Genomic DNA, 17,316 nt, shown 5'->3' with positions numbered 1-17,316 from the left:
CCTCAGCCTCCTGAGTACAGGGATTACAGGCATTCACTACCAAGTTCAGCTCCATTTACTCTTTTATTCTATTTTATTTTTTAGGTAAGAGAAATGAGTTGGTAATCATGGATAAAAACAACTGGGTAAAAGTCCTGCTTTTCCCAGTCCATCAACACATTCCTGAATTCCAGTATTTACCTTTATCTCTTTCTTTATCTTGATAAAATTTCCCTGCAGTAAGCTGGAATTTTCCATAATCTGACTGATGTTTAGATTGCACCCATCGTTTTGTCCATCCATCTATGGAGTAAAAGAGAGAGAGAAAAAACACACTCACGTGAATTCAGTTTTGGGTGCTAATTAAGCCCTATGGGAAGAATGACAGTGTAACAGAGGGTGACTCAGAATATTCCTGAAATTATGCTCACCACACAGAACCCGGAACTCACTCTTCATGTCTTGACAGGAAGAGCTGCTCAAACGCCAAGCAACTGAGCCACCTTTCCATCAGCACCTTCCTTCATGACAGTTAAGTCTTGAAAATCGCCACGGGAAGGCATAGTTGGAGGGCATGAAACATTTACCAAGCCCTTACTCACATTTATGTTAGGTAAGGGAAGACAATAAAACCTGCTCTCTAAGGAAAGAGGCCGGCAAAGACATTACGTGCTTTTTGAGTTAGCAATGATGATCATGAACAGTTTCTACTTACTCCTTTTCTGTTGCTTAAACTTTTCAGACTCCCTCTTGCAGTTTTAAGATGCTGATAAATGTGTTTTGCTTTGGCGTAGATGGCATGCAGACAAAGAAGCATTCTTTTGAGGACCTGGCATTCCACCCAAACACTCAGTGTCTTTCTAATTTTTTTTTTTTTTTTTTTTTTTTTTTTTTTTTTTTTTTTTTTTTGCCTCAGAGTTGCTGACTTCTACTTCCTGGGCCCAATCATAGTCCCAGAGTCACAGAGCAATTTGGCAGCTTGAGATAGACAAGGCTTTGAGGGCGGCCTTTATTTCACCTCTTCCCTGACTCGGAATGGAGTTTCCCAACAATCACTGCCTGATAGGTAAGGGCAATGCAGTTCATCTTCCTGTGAAAACCTCACATCAGCACACATTCAGCATGAACACCAGGAACTGGTGGTGTCAGTTCCTCTTATTCAAGGCCCAAGTCTGATGACTCAGTTGCTTCTCAGGAAACCCAGGGGTTTGATCTCATGTAGTCCAGGCTGACTTTGAACTCCTGATCCTTATGTCTCGGCTTCCTAAATACCGGGATTACAAACTATAACACCAGACTCAGCTTGCTGTCTCTCTCTCTCTCTCTCTCTCTCTCTCTCTCTCTCTCTCTCTCTCTCTCTCTCTCTCTCTCTCTTCTCCCTCTCTCTCTTTCTGCTTTTTTAGACAGATTTTCTCACTGTAACCTGGGTCTTGCTGATTAGGCTAGACTGGAGAGTCATCATGCCCAGGGACCCTCTTGTCTCTGCCTCCCAGTGCTGTACTAACAAGTACATGCCATCGTGACTGATTTTTTCCATGGGCACTGAGGATTAAACTCAAGCACTTTACTGACTGAGCAGTCTACTGTCCCCTGACCCTTGGGTGGTAGGGTTTCGATATGCAGCCCTGGCTGGCCTTAAAACTCATAATGATCCTCCTGTCTCAGCTTCTTGAATTCTGGGATTACAGGAACACAGACAGTACTATACCATAGAATATGGAATTACAAGCACACACTACCAGAACTATACAGTGGGAATCTGTTTCAAAAATGAGAGAGAGAGAGAGAGAGAGAGAGAGAGAGAGAGAGAGAGAGAGAGAGAGAGACTTCTAAAATACATTGCTATGGTATAATGCCTATTTTGAATTAACAGCACTTTAAAAAGAGCAGGTATCCAGCAGTTAAGAGCACCTGCTGTTCTTGCAGAGGACCTGGGTTCAATTCCCAACATCCACATGACAGCTCACAACTGTCTGTAACTCCAGTTCCAGGGGATCCAATGTCGTCTTCTGACCTCTGAATACTGCATGCATGTAGTTCAGAGACATATATGCAGGCAAAACACCCATATACAGAAAATAAGAACAAAAGAAAAAACAGGAGAGTAAGTGCAAGATTAGACTGTCTCATTCTCTTCCTTAAAAGCAAGAATGCCATTTCCGTGTGGACAGTGTCTTCTCTATACCAAAGGGAAGTTCTTATTATCAAGGGCAGAAAACTGAAGCCGAGGGTGTTTGTACACACAGACCTTGTTACAGTAATCTTTATCTTCTTGATTACCCTTATACCAATTTGCTTTCCAACTCCAAGCTCACCTCCCCACAGTTTACAACTTACTATTACTTGTCCAGTTCAGTATAACTTCTTCATTGGTTGTTGGAGGTTTGTTTTATTTTTGAGTTTCATGTAGCCCAGACTAGCCTCAAACTCGAATTACCTTGAACTTCCGATGCTCCTGCCCCAGACTCCTGAGTGCTGGTCTCTCAGGTGTACACCATCCCACCTAGCTTTCCACTGGTTCTCCGTTTCTTTAGAAGGACTCCTGTATTAATACACTTTTAAAAACGTACCTACATTAACCTTTTAAAGACACATACTTAATGCGTGTGCTGGCTAGCTCTTGTCACCTTGACACAAACCAGAGTCACCTGGGAAGAGGGAACCTCAACTGAAGAATCGCCTCCATCAGACTGGCCTGTGGGCATGTCTGAGTCAGGGCATTTTCTTGATTAATAACAGATGCAGGAAGACGCATCCCACTGTGGGGACTGCCACCCTGAGCAGGTGATCTTGGGTTGTATATGAAAGCAAGCGGAGCAAGCCATGGAGAGTGAATCAGTAAGCATCTTCACGGTCTCTGTTTCAGGTGCCTGCCTTGGCTCCCTCCATGATTGACAGTAACCTATAAGCCAAATAAACGCTTTCCTCCAGAAGCTATTTTGGTCACAGTGGGCTTTTTTGGGGGGTGGAGGGGTGGTTTTGATACAGGGTTTCTCTGTGTAGCCCTTGCTGTCCTGGAACTCGCTCTGTCATCCAGGCTAGCCTCAAACTCAAGATCTGCCTGCCTCCTGGAGTGCTGGGATTACAGGCGTGCTCTACCACTGCCTGGCTGGTCAAGGTGTTTTATCGTAGCAACAGACCTATGACAAGGATAAAAAAACATATTTAATAAATATATATGCTTTCCCCTGTTAATCCATTTTATGTACGTTGATTGAATTCTCAGGTTGAGGGAAAAAAATCATAAAAACACCTAATAATTAAAAGGGAGCTGGCGGTGTTGCTCAGTGGCCGTGGATTTGTTTAGCACAACCCTGGCTTGATCCTCAGTTCCACAAGGCGCCAAACCAACAACAAATAAGTGAAACACCAGAAAGGGGAGAGATTAAAAGTCCTCCTCCCCAACACTTCCCAAAGTTTCCTGTCTCTCTCAAAGTCTCAGTGTTCAACAGGTCTCGGTGAACAATTTTATTACCCCATCTTAATAGAGAGGGGGGTCCCAGAAATTTATTTCTGCAGGAAGTCATGGTGGCTCGGGGGAAGTGGATCCTACTTCTCTGACCATAGTTAAGCCACTGAAGGATAAGGATTGATACAAAAGATGAAAGACAAATTTGAAATTTGGTATATGTTAGGTTCTCATGTGGCTTTCTGAAATCTTCACTCCATATTCATAGCAGCTGCTGCTTCATTATTTCTATTTGCACCTAGGGTGCTAGATAGTTTTATGTCAGCTTGACACAACCAGGGTCATCTGAGAGGAGGGAGCCTCAGTTGAGAAATTCCCTCCATAAGATCAGTTATAAGCAGACAAGCCTGTAGGGCATTTTCTCAATTAGTGATCTATGCAGGAGGACCCAGCCCATTGTGGGTGGTGCCACGCCTGGGCTGGTGGTCTTGGGTTCTAAAAGAAAACAGGCTGAGCAAGCCATGATGAACAAGCCAGTAAGCACCTCTCCTCCAGGGCCTTTGCATCAGCTCCTGCCTCAGGTTCCTGCCCTGTTTGAGTTCCTGTCCTGACTTCCTTCAGTGATGAACAGTGGTGTGAAAGCATAAGCCAAATAAACCCTTTCCTCCCCAACTTGGTTTGGTCCATGATGTTTTATCACAACACCAGTAACCCTAACTAGGACAGCTAGTAAGTGTTGTACTTAAGAGCTGATCCCAAAAGCAGTCTGATTTCAAAGCTGTCTTTCCTCTGGAAGAGATAAAGAAAAGTGTTATGTAGAAAAAAATGCACTATAATAATAGCTGCTAAAATAGATTTTTAAATGAATGGTATTTAAGAAATAAAAAATAGCTACTACTTAGCAGCCGATGTCAGGCATTGTGTTGAAAGCTGTGTGCATATCCTCTCTCCGTGTTCTCATAATAGCCCCATGGTAAATGTCCTATTTTTTCCCATTAAAAATGAAGAAACTGAAACTCAGAATCTTGCTCAAGAGCTCAGTTTGTAAGAGAACAAGCCAGACTTGCATCCAGATCTGTGCAATATTGAGATCTGTACTTTTAACCCTTAGATTATATACCTCCTCTTGGGGCCATGTGTGAAAAAAGTCCTTTATAACCTAAAAAGTGTGCAACAAGATAAGGCAATCATGGCACTTTATAATTTGTGTATAATTTGAATAATGTCTATCTTTCCCATGTTCTATAATTACCATGTTGACGGTTATGTGTGTCCCAGTATTTAATATGGAATAAACTGCCCCAACTCATTGCTGAATGAATGAAGAGATGCATGGTCGTGCCTTTTGTCTAAGCTGTAAGATTCTCAACCTTCCAAATGGAGGAATGGTTATTATTCACTCACTTGACAAATGTTAACTGAGCCCAACAAACACGTAGAAAGAATTGTACATTGTTGGCCTTTAACTCCATGGTAGAAGAGATTAAAACAGAATTCCAAGATTCTCAACCTTAATTATATTTCAGGGTGAAGAGTACTGATACAAATCACACCTGACACAATTTGAGTTGTATCAAAATAAGGAGCTTCTCTTGGGGGCTAGAAAGATGGTCAATGGTTAAGAGCACTTACTGCTCTTACAGACAACCCATGCTTGTTTCCCAACACCCACAGGGTGATTCATAACCATTTATAACTCCAGTTCCAGAGGATCTGATGCCTCTTCTGACCTCTGAGGGCGCTTCCCCACATGTAGTACATGTACATATATACACCGAGACACATACACATGAACCAAAAGAAATATTTCTAAAAGTAATAGCTTCTCCTTAGGAAAATGGTGTCTTATAATTAATAAAGCCCCACATTAAAACATCATGTTTTTCTTCTTAATCTTTAATATCTTAATATCAGAAAAGGCTCAGGCTAGAATGACTAACTGGTCATTTACTCTTACTTTTACATATTACAGATAGGGAAACGGAGGCCCAGAGACAGAAGTGACCCGTTCATGGACGCTTAGTTATCAGTTGTAGAACTGATACTAGAGTCAGGTCTTCTGCAAACATTTATTGAATATTCACTTTGATCCAGGCACCTGGTACACAGACAGGAGTCTGACCAGGCCCCTTCAGAGACCTGTGAACCTCTCGGGGTTCAGGAAGTCTGGTGGAAGAGACATTCCTGTAAGCAACTGAGCAGTAAACACACAATTAAGCACCTGAGTGGTTAGTATTAACAGAAGGCAGCACAGGCTAATGGAATTCTGCAAACCGTAGGCTGCTCAGCATCAGAGAGAGCATAACTGAAGAACCGAAATGGCGGAAAGGCGAGGCATGGGTGTTCCAAACAGAAAGGCTGCATGTGAGAAGCCCGGAGAGGGAGAGGATGCAGGGGAGAGCAGTGTGTTAGCCAAGGTGGGAGGCTGCCAGCTCTTCTACCTGCTAAATCCTCCCTTTAAATCGGCCCAATAGTTATCTCCAGAGAGCAGTCTAACACAAAGTAATGTGTTCGGGCGCTGGCACATCTAACTGATAAATGCACACAATCTTCCCCCAAGCCTGAATTTATCCCATATCTCTACCTTCGAAAGATTGGGCTTGGGGACTCATCACTGCCACCAGCTTCAGAAATATTTTTAGCTTCTTTGAGACTCAGCTTTTCATCTATAGAACGGTATTATCTAACTCACAGAGTTTCTGGAAGAATGAAAAGAAATGGCATGCAACGCTGGGGTAGGCTTAGAAAACCACTGAGGGTTGTATCTGTGTGCAAATATACACACATATGTAAGAAAGATATATAACCTTAGCAGTGACACAACACTAGAGGTATATATAACATTAGTGGCAAAGAAATATAAATACATTTGATTTGAAGGTAAAAGTTGCTCTTTTCCCAGCGGGGACAAAAAGATCCATTAGAAGCTTGCATAATTAGATAAATGTACTTATTTATTCAATATTGTTAAATTGTATCTTTAGAGGATTTTCTAGATAACCTCTCTTCCCCTCCCTCCTTCCTTCCCTCCCCACCTCTCTCTGTGTTCATGAGTGTGTGCGCGCGAGTGTGAGCGTGCCCCATGTACACGTGGAGGTCAGAGGACAACTTGCAGGAGCCGGTTCTCTCCTTCCACTGTGTGGGTCCGGGGGACCGAACTCAGGTGGTCAGCCTTGGTGGCAAGCTCTTCACCTCAGAGCCATCTGGCCCCTACTTTTTGTTTCTTAAAAATGCAACTTCTACTCCAGAGCATCTTTAGACTCTCAGAAGAACTTCAAGGATATTCATTCCCGAGAGTTGCTGTGTGCCCTACACTGCTTTCCCTACTGTTCACATTCCTGTGTTTGATTTCCCATAGCTGTGTTGAACCACGATGAGCTAAGAGCTGTGTTTATTTGGACTTCCTTTTTTTTAAATTCTTTTCTTTCCTTCCTTCCTTCCTTCCTTCTTTCTTTTTTAAAGATTTATTTATTTATCATGTATACAGTGTTCTGTCTGCATGTATCCCTGCAGGCCAGAAGAGGGCACCAGATCTCATTACAGATGGTTGTGAGCCACTATGTGGTCGCTGGGAATTGAACTCAGGACCTCTGGAAGAGCAGCCAGTGCTCTTAACCTCTAAGCCATCTCTCCAGCCCTTCCTTTGTTTTTAAGTAATAATCTTTTTCTGCTCTAGGATGCCACTCAGGATGTCACACTACGTTTAATAACTGTGCCTCAGCTGGCTCCTCTGCTTAGTGACCATGTCTCAGATTTCGCCTGTTTGATGACTTTCACGTTGAGGAACACACAGACTCTTGGTAGAATGTCCTTCAGGTAGCGTTTCTCTGATATTGTTCTTGGGGTTAGATGGGGCTTTTAGGTTTAGGTAAGGAAGGCCAGAGGTCACGTGCCATTGTCCTCTAGTCACTGTTAACATGATGGTGCGACACTGGTCAAGTTCACTCAGTTAGCTCTACACCGGTAAGGACTCCTGGTGTTGATGTTCTATCTGGGGTTGCTTGAGGCTAAATTATTTATTTTGTTGCTCCAAGGTCTTTAGTCTCAGATGTTCTTTCCCTTGACTTCTGGCTCTCTGGAAAGCTCCTACCATGTCCTTACTTCCTTGGAAGTATAAAATGCTAAGATAAATCTTGTATATTCCCTTCCCTGACCCTAGAGTTAACCATCCCTGTAAAGGGTGCTAGTTAGCAGCCTTTAAGTGGCAAATGATATTATAAAACTACAGTGTGAATGCATTTTTAAAAGTGTTTTATTTTGATGTGTGTGAGACAAAAAGACAAAGGGACACACACATGCACACACACACACACACACACACACACACACACACACACAGAGGGAGGGAGGAAGGGAGGGAGGGAGGGAGGGAGGGAGGGATTGTGCATGTGGAGGCTCTCAGAGGTAGATGTCAGGAGTCTTGACAATTGCTTTTGCTATGTAGGCTCAACTGAGCCTCAACTCACAGCAGGTCTCTGCATCCAAAGTGCTAGGATTACAGGTATACACACCACACCTGGCCTCCTCCTCGATTTTTTTGACAGGATGGCTCCACGGAACCTGGAACTCACTGGACCAGCTAGACCGACTGGTCAGTGAGTCCTCTCAGTGCTAGCATGACAGGTGTCCACCGCCATGCCCATCTTTTCTTTGAAACGTGGGTCCTGGAGATCATAACTCGGGTACTGGTGTTGCCATAGCAAGCACTTTCTCCACTGAGCATCTCCCCAGCCCTAAAGTGTTTTAATTATAGCATAACATTTGTTTCTTTGAAGTGGATAAACCAGAAATGTATAGCTTAATGTGTGTGTGTGTGTGTGTGTGTGTGTGTGTGTGTGTGTGTGTGGTGTGCTGGGGATTAATTCCAAGTCATCACACATCCCAGGCAAGTGCTCTGATACTGAACTACTCCCTCAACCTCATTTAATGATTTCTTTTTCCACGCTGGAGACTGAATACATATAAACACTCATTGGAACTTAAAGAGAGAAACTTTAAGGCAAATTATTCAGATGACTGAGATTACAATTGGTAAATGACATCATAATTCCAAATAATTTTCAGTCATCCTATTCTTACATCCTTTACTCTGTTTTGTTTTGTTTTTAAATGAAATAATCAGGCCAGAAAGACCATACTGAACAAGAAGAGAGGTGGGAGCAGCTTCATCTCTGTTTTTGGTGTGTGTTTATGTATGTATGATGTATGTAGCTGTTTGTGTGTAAATGTGCGTGCAGGTGTGTGCACACTACTTTTGAAACAGGGTCTCTCACTGAACACAGAACTCATGAATTCAGCTAGGCAGACTGGCCAATGAGCTCCAGAGATGTGCCTGACTCCAAACCATCTCTGCTCCTCATTCTGGGGTTTACAGACACATGCTGATGTACCCAGATTCACATTGTTTCTGGGGACCCAAGCTCTGGTCCTTGTGCACGCTTACACAACAAGTGTCTTACTAACTGAGCAGACTCTCCAGACCCTCTTCCTTTGTCCTAGGTCTTGTGCTTTTGTTCATTTTGTCAACTTGACACAAGCTAGGTTATCTGGGAAGATGAACCTCAACTGAGAAAATGTCTCTGCAAGACTGGCCTGGAGGCAAGCCGGGCGGTGGTGGCGCACGCCTTCAATCCCAGCACCTGGGAGGCAGAGGCAGACAGATCTCTGTGGGTTCAAGGCCAGCCTGGGCTACAGAGTGAGTTCCAGGAAAGGCATCAAAGCTACACAGAGAAACCCTGTCTCGAAAAACAAAACAAAACAAAAAGATTGGCCTGAAGGCAAGCCAATGGCACATTTTCTTAATTAGGAATTGATGTGGGAGGGCCCAGCTCATTGTGGGTGTTGCCACCCCTGGCCTGGTGGCCCTGGGGTGTTTGAGAAAGCAAACTGAGCAAGCCATAAGCAGCATCCCTCCACAGCCTCTGCCCCAGTTCCTGCCTTGAGTTCCTGTCCTGACTTCTTCCAATAATGGACTGTGATGTTTAAGTGTAAGATGGGATAAACCCTTTCTCCCCAAGTTTCTAATGATTGTGGCGTTTTAGCACAGCAATAGATATCTAAGACAACTTTGTTTTTTTAAACAAATTTCCTCCTTTCTTTCCTGTACTGACTCACTTGTTTATAAGGCAATATGTACTGTGCAATAAAAAGAATCAAATCCCTTCCTTCATGGAATTTTTATGCTCATTGAAGAGTAAGATGGCCAAGTTTAACAAAATAATGTAGAGATATAATATGCAATCTACAATAGCAGGGAGATTATAATTTTAGGAACAAAATTAAAGAGTGCTAAGGTAGGACTTGGGGTCGAGTGGCCAGCCTCTGTGCTGTGATGACATTTGACCAAGTGACTGACGAGCATGAGGCACCGTCTAGGTGGGCTGCTCTGGTAGAAACCACAGAGAAGGAATGTGAATGGGAACAGTTCTTCAACGCACCAGAGCACATCGCCATCCAGTTTTCACCGCAGCCACCAGGAAGTCAGGATAGCCACCTCTGTCTCTGCAAACTCAGACAAGTAAGTGGGCCAGGGACATGAGGGACATGGCTCAGTTTCAGAGAACTTGATTAGCATGTGCAAGACTCTGGGTTTGATTTGCCACACATACACACACACACACACACACACACACACACACACACACACACACACGGTTTAAAAATAAAAGAAAAAAATCAGTGAGATTAATAAATTATACAAGGTCACCACTGACAAATGGCAGAATCAGAACATGAAGTCCCATATGTCCAAGGCCCACTCTTCCCTCCTCATCCCTTCGTCCTCCAGAGAGATCCTCACCATCCGTTTGTACTTGAGCTCTGGAAAGGCCAGCTGGACCAAGTCCCTTTGGTTTGGGCATCTATCCAGGGCAATTCTTCCCCAAGCTCAGCATGTCCAAGTGTCCCTGATTCACAGATGGTCTCAATTGCTTATCAGTCGGAGGCCGGAGCAGCAGGGTGTTCCTCAGCCCTGCTGGGCTGTCCCCAGTGTGTCTATGCCAACTGGGGACAAAGGCCCTTTGTGTCAGAATGTCTCTCCTGCCAAATTTTCATAGACGAGTCTGAGAGCGAACAGAATTAACATTCACACACACACACACATACCTTGTGACTCCTGCATCATTCAGACACTCATTGGAATTCTAGTTTCTTTCCTCCAGATTCTGTAACTTCACAATGGTGGCTGCTGTGGCCATTGGTTTTTTTCCCTTCATATCTGTTTGTGTGGTTGATATGATGATTCTCCCATTTGCTCTGTTAGCCTTCCTGTCTCTGGTAATGTGCCAGTTCCTGGGAAAGTCCTGGATTTCCACATGCTCCTGTTGTCTCGTAGGTCATTGGTATTATTGTCTGCTGGCCACCAGACACTTGGCAGCTTTCAACAGTGACCCCCAAATGCTTTATGAAGGAACAACACCTATGACTGACAAGAAACTCTGCCACTGACCTCTCCGGGGTTCCATTTCCCCATCTGTACAAAGGAGGGTGCCTTCTAAGGCACCACACCCTCTCAGGACTGTGATGCTCAGTGGCCAGGATATTCTAAGGGAACAGCAGAAAGCAAGGGCATGGATCTATATCTGCCTCAATTCCCTTCGAAGATTTAGACATGCCATGCCCCTCCTCTTACCTCAGTTCACATGAAGAGAGAAAGGAGAGCATTTGGATTAGATGTTGTCTCTGGCCCTTTTGGTTTAACTTTAAAAGCATCTAAGATTTACCTTCAGTGAGGCTGCCAAGCTAGAAAGCTTTCAACTTACTTGGCTCATGGGGGTGGAGGCCAGTGGAAGGAGCCAAATTAGTGTTAAAAAAAATTATTGAAATCATATGGTCCTGGATTCAAATTCCACATTTGCCATTTTAATAGCCAAGTGACCACAGACAGCCTTTTCTGCTTCTTTCGGTTTTGGGAAAATGAACTGCTTTGTAGAGGTGAACTGAGATTTGGACCATGTGCAGCATTATGTCTAGGGAACACCTTGTTGGTTACTATTACTTAGGCTATCAAGTACAGCTTAGCTGGGCAGGAAGTGGGGGGTGGGGGAAACGTGCGATTTTCAGATCCAAGAAGAAATGGAATGACAGAACAGGTATTTTGTTTAATTTTTTTTCTTTCCTTTGGTGAATTTTTTTTTCTTTAGGGTCTTATGTAGCCCAGATTGGCCTTGAACTTGCTAAATAGATAAGACTAGCTTTGAACTCCTGATCCTCTTCCCTCTACCTACTCAGTGAAGGGATCACAGGCATTTTGCTTTTTATAATTAAAATCATAACATATGTTTGTTATAGAAAAAAATCAAGGGTAAAACCATCTGTCTGTCCTTTATTTACCATTTGCATTGTGGTATATTTTCTTCTATTAGCTTTCCTATGTATAGACATAATTACATAATGACAAAATATACTTTACATACAGTTTTGTATATTTTTATATAACATGAGACCAAATATTTAAACATTTAGGCTAAACATTTTCTTTCTTCCTTCCTTCCTTCCTTCCTTCCTTCCTTCCTTCCTTCCTTCCTTCCTTCCTTTCTTTCTTTCTTTCTTTTTTTTTGTTTTTTGTTTTTTGTTTTTTGAGACAGGGTTTCTCTGTGTAGCTTTGCACCTTTCCTGGAACTCACTTGGTAGCCCAGGCTGGCCCCGAACTCACAGAGATCCACCTGGCTCTGCCTCGCAAGTGCTGGGATTAAAGGCATGTGCCACCACCGCCCGGCTACATTTTTCTATAACATTAAAAACTTTATATTATTTACTTAATTATTCATTTATTTGGGCCTCTAAGGCAGGGGCTTATGTCCATCTCAAACTTGCTATGTTTCAAAGGATAGCTGGAACCCTTAAGCTTTCTATGTTCTCTTCCTAAGTGCTAGAATTGCAGGCAGGCGCCAACACACTCAGCTTTCTCCATGAACTTGATTGAGCACTTCCTGTGTGCCAAGCACTCGGCGAGGTGCAATACTGTAGCTGAAGAGATGTGGTTCTGACACCTCTTCGCGCCTCTCAATTCCCCTTTGTAAAGCTCTCACCTCGTGTCCACTGAACCTGTACTTTGTGTTCCAAATTATCTACCTGAGCGCTACTCTTTCCAGGCAGAACTTTCCAAAGCAACACTTCCTCCACTTTCTTCTGTTCTTCAGCCCACTGGGGTCAGGCTTCCAGCCCCATCATGCTACTGAGCCGTCTGCTGGGCTTCCTAACCGTAACATGGAAGGGGCTAGGCAGGCCATGCCTTTGTCTCCCAGCTGCCTTGTGCACGCCACAAAGTTGACTAAAAACTAAAGTTATTAAAAAAAAAATTAAGCATAGTAGCATACTTCTGTAACCAGTCCTTTGATGGTAGAAAAGGTTTCCAAGTTCAAGCCATCCTCAGCTACACAGTGAATTTGAGGACATCTTTTGGGGCAGGGGGATGGGAGAATGGGGGACACATTGGTAAATGCTAGAGTATAAAGGTGGGGGAAGGTTAATGAAAGGAAATTCTGTATATGGATCTGGTTGAAGACTTTCTGATGGGGTTGCCCTAGGGTCCCCCACTCTCCTCTAAGTAGCCCTTCATCCATGCTCTAGAATCAAGCCCAATAACCTCACGCATTCCCCAGTGGAATCATACTTTGGTTTGTTGTTGGGGCCTCATAAGGAGGGGACAGATGTTGTTGATGTCTCCCTAGGTAAGGAATTCTCCCAACAACCTCAAAAGGAACCTTCTAAAACGTATATTAGAAGAGACTGGGTAAAGCTGGGCATGGTGCCAGATGATGTAACCCCAGCACTTGGGAGGTAGAGGCAGGCAATCAGGGTCCAAGGTCAGCCTGGAGAAACCTTGCAAGAAAACCTTGTCTCGAAACAAGACCAGGTTTGGTGGCTCATGCCTTAATTCCAGCACTTGGGGGGTCAGAGGCAGTTGGATCTCTGTGAGTTGGAGACCAGCTTGATTTACATATCGAGTTCCAAGCCAGCAAGGGCTACATAGAGAGACTCTGTCTCAGAGAGAGAGAGAGAGAGAGAGAGAGAGAGAGAGAGAGAGAGAGAGAGAGAGAGAGAGAGAGAGAGAGACTGAGATTGTGAGGAAGCAGAAGTACTAGAGAAGCCGTTCAAGTTATTATAGTAGGTCACATGACAGTGAATTGGGTGGGTGGAGTGAGGGTACTGGTGTTGGAGACTGATCATAGCATGTTCTGAACATATTCCTATTCTGAATGGTGGTGATACTTTTTGACACAGGATCTCACATAATCCAGTCTGGCCTCAAACTTGCTTTAGAGCTGAGACTGGCCTTGAATCTCAGGTCCTTCTGCCTCTTCCTCCCCCAAGTGCTGCTGGAATTATGGGCAAAGGTCACCATACTGTTCTAAATGTATTTTGAAGATAGAGCCAGTTAGACTTGCTGATTGATTAGAGGGAGGAGAAGAAAATTAAGGAATTACAGATAATTCTCAGACATATATATATTTATACAACCCAGCGAGTGGATGGTCTGCTTAGGATGGAGAAGTGGAGTTCTGAAGGATACATCAGCTGTGTTTTCAACATATTAAGTATGAATGAACTTCTGAGTGTCTGGTTTGTATATCAGTCTCCTATGAATCGGGATAGAAGAAGTCGGTGCCTAAATCCTCTCAGTTCTGAAAGTGTAACAGTATTAGTCCCTGTAAGCTAGGGACAGGCTTCAGAAGTGGGAGACCCCACTAGCCAGCCTCCTTCAACAGCAGAACCAGCCCCTCAGCATGCCCCTCTGGCCTTTCTCTTTTGGGTGTAATTGCATTTTGTGTGGATTCACTTATTTTTTTTTTTTTAAGATTTATTTACTTATTATGTATACAGCATGTATGACTGCAGGCCAGAAGAGGGCACCAGATCTCATTACAGGTGTTTGTGAGCCACCATGTGGTTGCTGGGAATTGAACTCAGGACCTCTGGAAGAGCAGCCAGTGCTCTCAACCTATGAGCCATCTCTCCAGCCCCATGGATTCACTTAATTGTTGAGAGGACCTCAACCATTGGCTTTTGGTCCTCCGATGGGGAGATTTCATTCTTCTTAGGGTATTATTCTTTTGGTATGCGTCAAAAATCCAGTCCTTTCCTTCTACAGCCCTGTCCTTAGGGACCTCCCTAGGCAGCCACAGACTTTGAAGCCCAGGAGAGAATCAGAAAGGCACACAGTTGTAGAGTGTGAGTGAGTGGGTTGACACAGGAGAAGCAAGGATGTCAAGGGACCCAGAGCCTGTCCAGGCAGGGCTTCCGGGAGAAGGCCCCCTCACAGCTACCCTCCCTGCACAGACAGAAAAGCTTGCCCCACTACTTCACTCACAATCCTGGCCTCATCTAATCATCTTGGGGCTGGAGGTTGGAAGCCAGTCTTTTCCTGACTCCAAGGAACGTTTCAGAAACATTTCTCAGTAAAACCCATGGGCATTTCACTCCTCCCACATCGAGCAAGTGGAGCCCAGACCCTGGGGAGGTGCCTGCAGGCCTGTGCATGTTCTCTTTGCCTCTGGCAGAGGGATGAGGGTTTGAGTCCCAGCCAGACCAAGCAGGGAGGTGGCCCAGGAGCCAGTGGTCAGAAGCTGTGGCTACATGGGGCTCACTGAAAGGTCAGTCAAGAAAGGGTGCCACCAACCTGTCCTTGGTGAACAGGTTCCCCTGAAGCAAGTCAGGGGGTTGAGGGGCTTCTTGCTAACTGCTAAACACTTTTTCTGTACACACACACACACACCCATATTCCGATCATCACCGCCCTGGTACCACCTCCACTTTCCACCAAAATTCCAATAGCCTCTTAGATGGCATTCCATCTCTAGACTCAAATTTGGGCAGTCTCACAATCTGTTTCTCTTTTTCATTTTTTTTTTTTTTTTGAATTTTGAGACAGCATCTCACTTGTAGCCCAGGCTGGTCTAAAACTCTATATAGCTCAAGTTGGCCTCCAACCCATGAATATCCTCTGACTCGAGCCTCCTGAGTGCTAGGTTGGAACTTTAGGTCTGTGAGCCATCATGCTTGCCTTTTAATTTAATTTTAATTTTATTTTTTTATCTAGACCTTGGCCTTTATCTAGGTCTTGCTATTCTATCTGGCTTGATACTTGCTCTGTAGCCCAGTGCTGAGATTCGAAATGTGAGCTGCTGCTCCTAGCTCACAATCCATCTTCACATGTGTGCCCCAGTGTTCTTCCAAGACTCGGGTCAGACCCTGTTTCTCCTTGCTTACCACTTTCACTAGCTCCCTGATGGTTCCAGCAAAAGGCCAGGCTTTGAGGCTGTCCCGAGCCGGCCCTTCTCTCCTACTCCCCTTCTCCAGCCTCACCACATACTTACCAACTCCTCCAAGATGCCACTCCAGGCTCTGTCAGTCTCAGTCCTGGCAGCTAAAAACATCGTTTGAATTTTGCCTTCTCCTTGAAGCCTCCTGCCCTGGTCCCCTGGCTAGGTCTGTTCAGCCTGTCTTCTGAACTATCTCTTCACATTGCTACCCTCAATCTGCTGTTATCACAGATCAGGGAATTGAGTCTCAGAACGTAGTAAAGGCTTGTCTACATTTTCAAGGTAGAATGTGGTGGACTCAAATCCCCAAAGTCCTTATTCTTGGGCGAGTGCTTTATTCTCTATACTCTCCCCCAATCTCTCTCTCTCTCTCTCTCTCTCTCTCTCTCTCTCTCTCTCTCTCTCTCTCACACACACACACACACACACACACACACACACACACACACACACACGAAGGCTGAAACAGTGTCACTGAACCTCTGTGTAAGTAACACACACACACACACACACCACACACTGAGAGTGTAGCTCAGTCCTCGGTAGAGAGCGTGCTAGTATACATCAAGCTGTGGCTTAGATTTTCAGCACTGGGAACAAACTGGGCATGGGGACAAACGCCTGAAATTTCTGCACCAAGGAGGCAGAGTGTGGAAGATTAGCAGGACGGCTACATAGGGAGTTCGAAGTCAGCCTGACTGTATCAAAGTGACAAAGGAAGCCTATGTCATAAGTAAGTAGCCCTGCCATAATTTCCTGATGTTCCTAAGACATTCCAGGGAAACAAGATCCTCTGAGCCCTTGGCTTTTATGGAGTGTGGAAAGTCTTGCTATCCTCACCCGCGGTGGCACTTTTACTCTGGGTTCACTTGCTTCTGTTTCTAAGAAACAACATTGAGCACACCTACTAAGTGCAGAACCTTGCACATCTTACCTCCTTTAACTCAGAATAATTTTGCAAGATCTATATTGGCCTCTTTTACTAGAGAAGGAATACAAACACAGACCCAGGGGCACAGCTAAATCTGAACTGGATTTGAACTGTGGCTCTTCTCGCTCTAAATGGGTTCCCAAGGGGAAAGTTAGCCTGACCTCCTCTGGAACTGGTGACTGAGACGGAACAGGGGCGCTCTGGTCCAGGACAGCTTACCCCCATCTTCGAACTCCTCCCGGAAGTAGACTCGGCGGCGCTTCCCCTGTGCCCTCAAGGTGCAGGTGGTCAGCAGCAGCAGAGGCAGCATCCACAGACTATTCATCTTCACAGTCCTGCAGCGAGGTCTCGGAGAGCTGTGTAACCCAGCCAGCTGCGTTGTGTGTCTCTTACCTTGACTCTGGGGCTCAGGCTGACTTCACCTGCTGCAGCACCTGGCTGCCTCCCATTCGTGGCCTGAGTCTGGGCAATGAAGGCTGTAACCAATGGTTGGGAACCACGAGCTGAGATTGTTGGAGGATCTCTGACTACATGTCAAGGGAGCTACAGGGTTCCCCAGAGTGTGGGGGAGTGGCAGGACCAGCTGAGGCTAGCCTCCAGAGAGTCCTGTGAGCCTGCTCAACTTTGGAGTAGATGGATTCAGAGTGTTCTCAATATGATTCCTTACCTTACCTCTCCTTCCCTTCGTCCACTCATTCATCCATCCACTCACCCACCCACTGCGCCAAAAAAGA

General features: G+C 44.8%; 1 protein-coding gene across 2 annotated transcripts in view; it reads right to left on the bottom strand.

The window, feature by feature from the left end:
* The window catches only part of LOC102920093 (calreticulin-like), a 35,679-nt gene extending 18,723 nt beyond the window's left edge, over positions 1 to 16,956 (bottom strand). The window contains exons 1-2 of one of the 2 annotated variants that reach the window (XM_006977755.3): positions 16,802 to 16,956; positions 181 to 282 (exon numbers count right to left, since the gene is read on the bottom strand). In XM_006977755.3, coding sequence (XP_006977817.1) covers positions 181 to 282; positions 16,802 to 16,907 — 208 coding nt within the window. In that variant the 5' untranslated portion in view covers positions 16,908 to 16,956. Of the gene's footprint in view, positions 1 to 180; positions 283 to 10,187; positions 10,320 to 16,801 lie in introns of those variants that run through there. The other variant, XM_076564724.1, reaches the window with a different exon arrangement.
* Between the last annotated feature and the right edge of the window lie 360 nt (positions 16,957 to 17,316).

The sequence above is a fragment of the Peromyscus maniculatus genome, chromosome 2, assembly GCF_049852395.1.
Source record: "Peromyscus maniculatus bairdii isolate BWxNUB_F1_BW_parent chromosome 2, HU_Pman_BW_mat_3.1, whole genome shotgun sequence".
NCBI lineage: Eukaryota > Metazoa > Chordata > Mammalia > Rodentia > Cricetidae > Peromyscus > Peromyscus maniculatus.
This window is presented reverse-complemented; position numbering and strand designations above follow the sequence as displayed.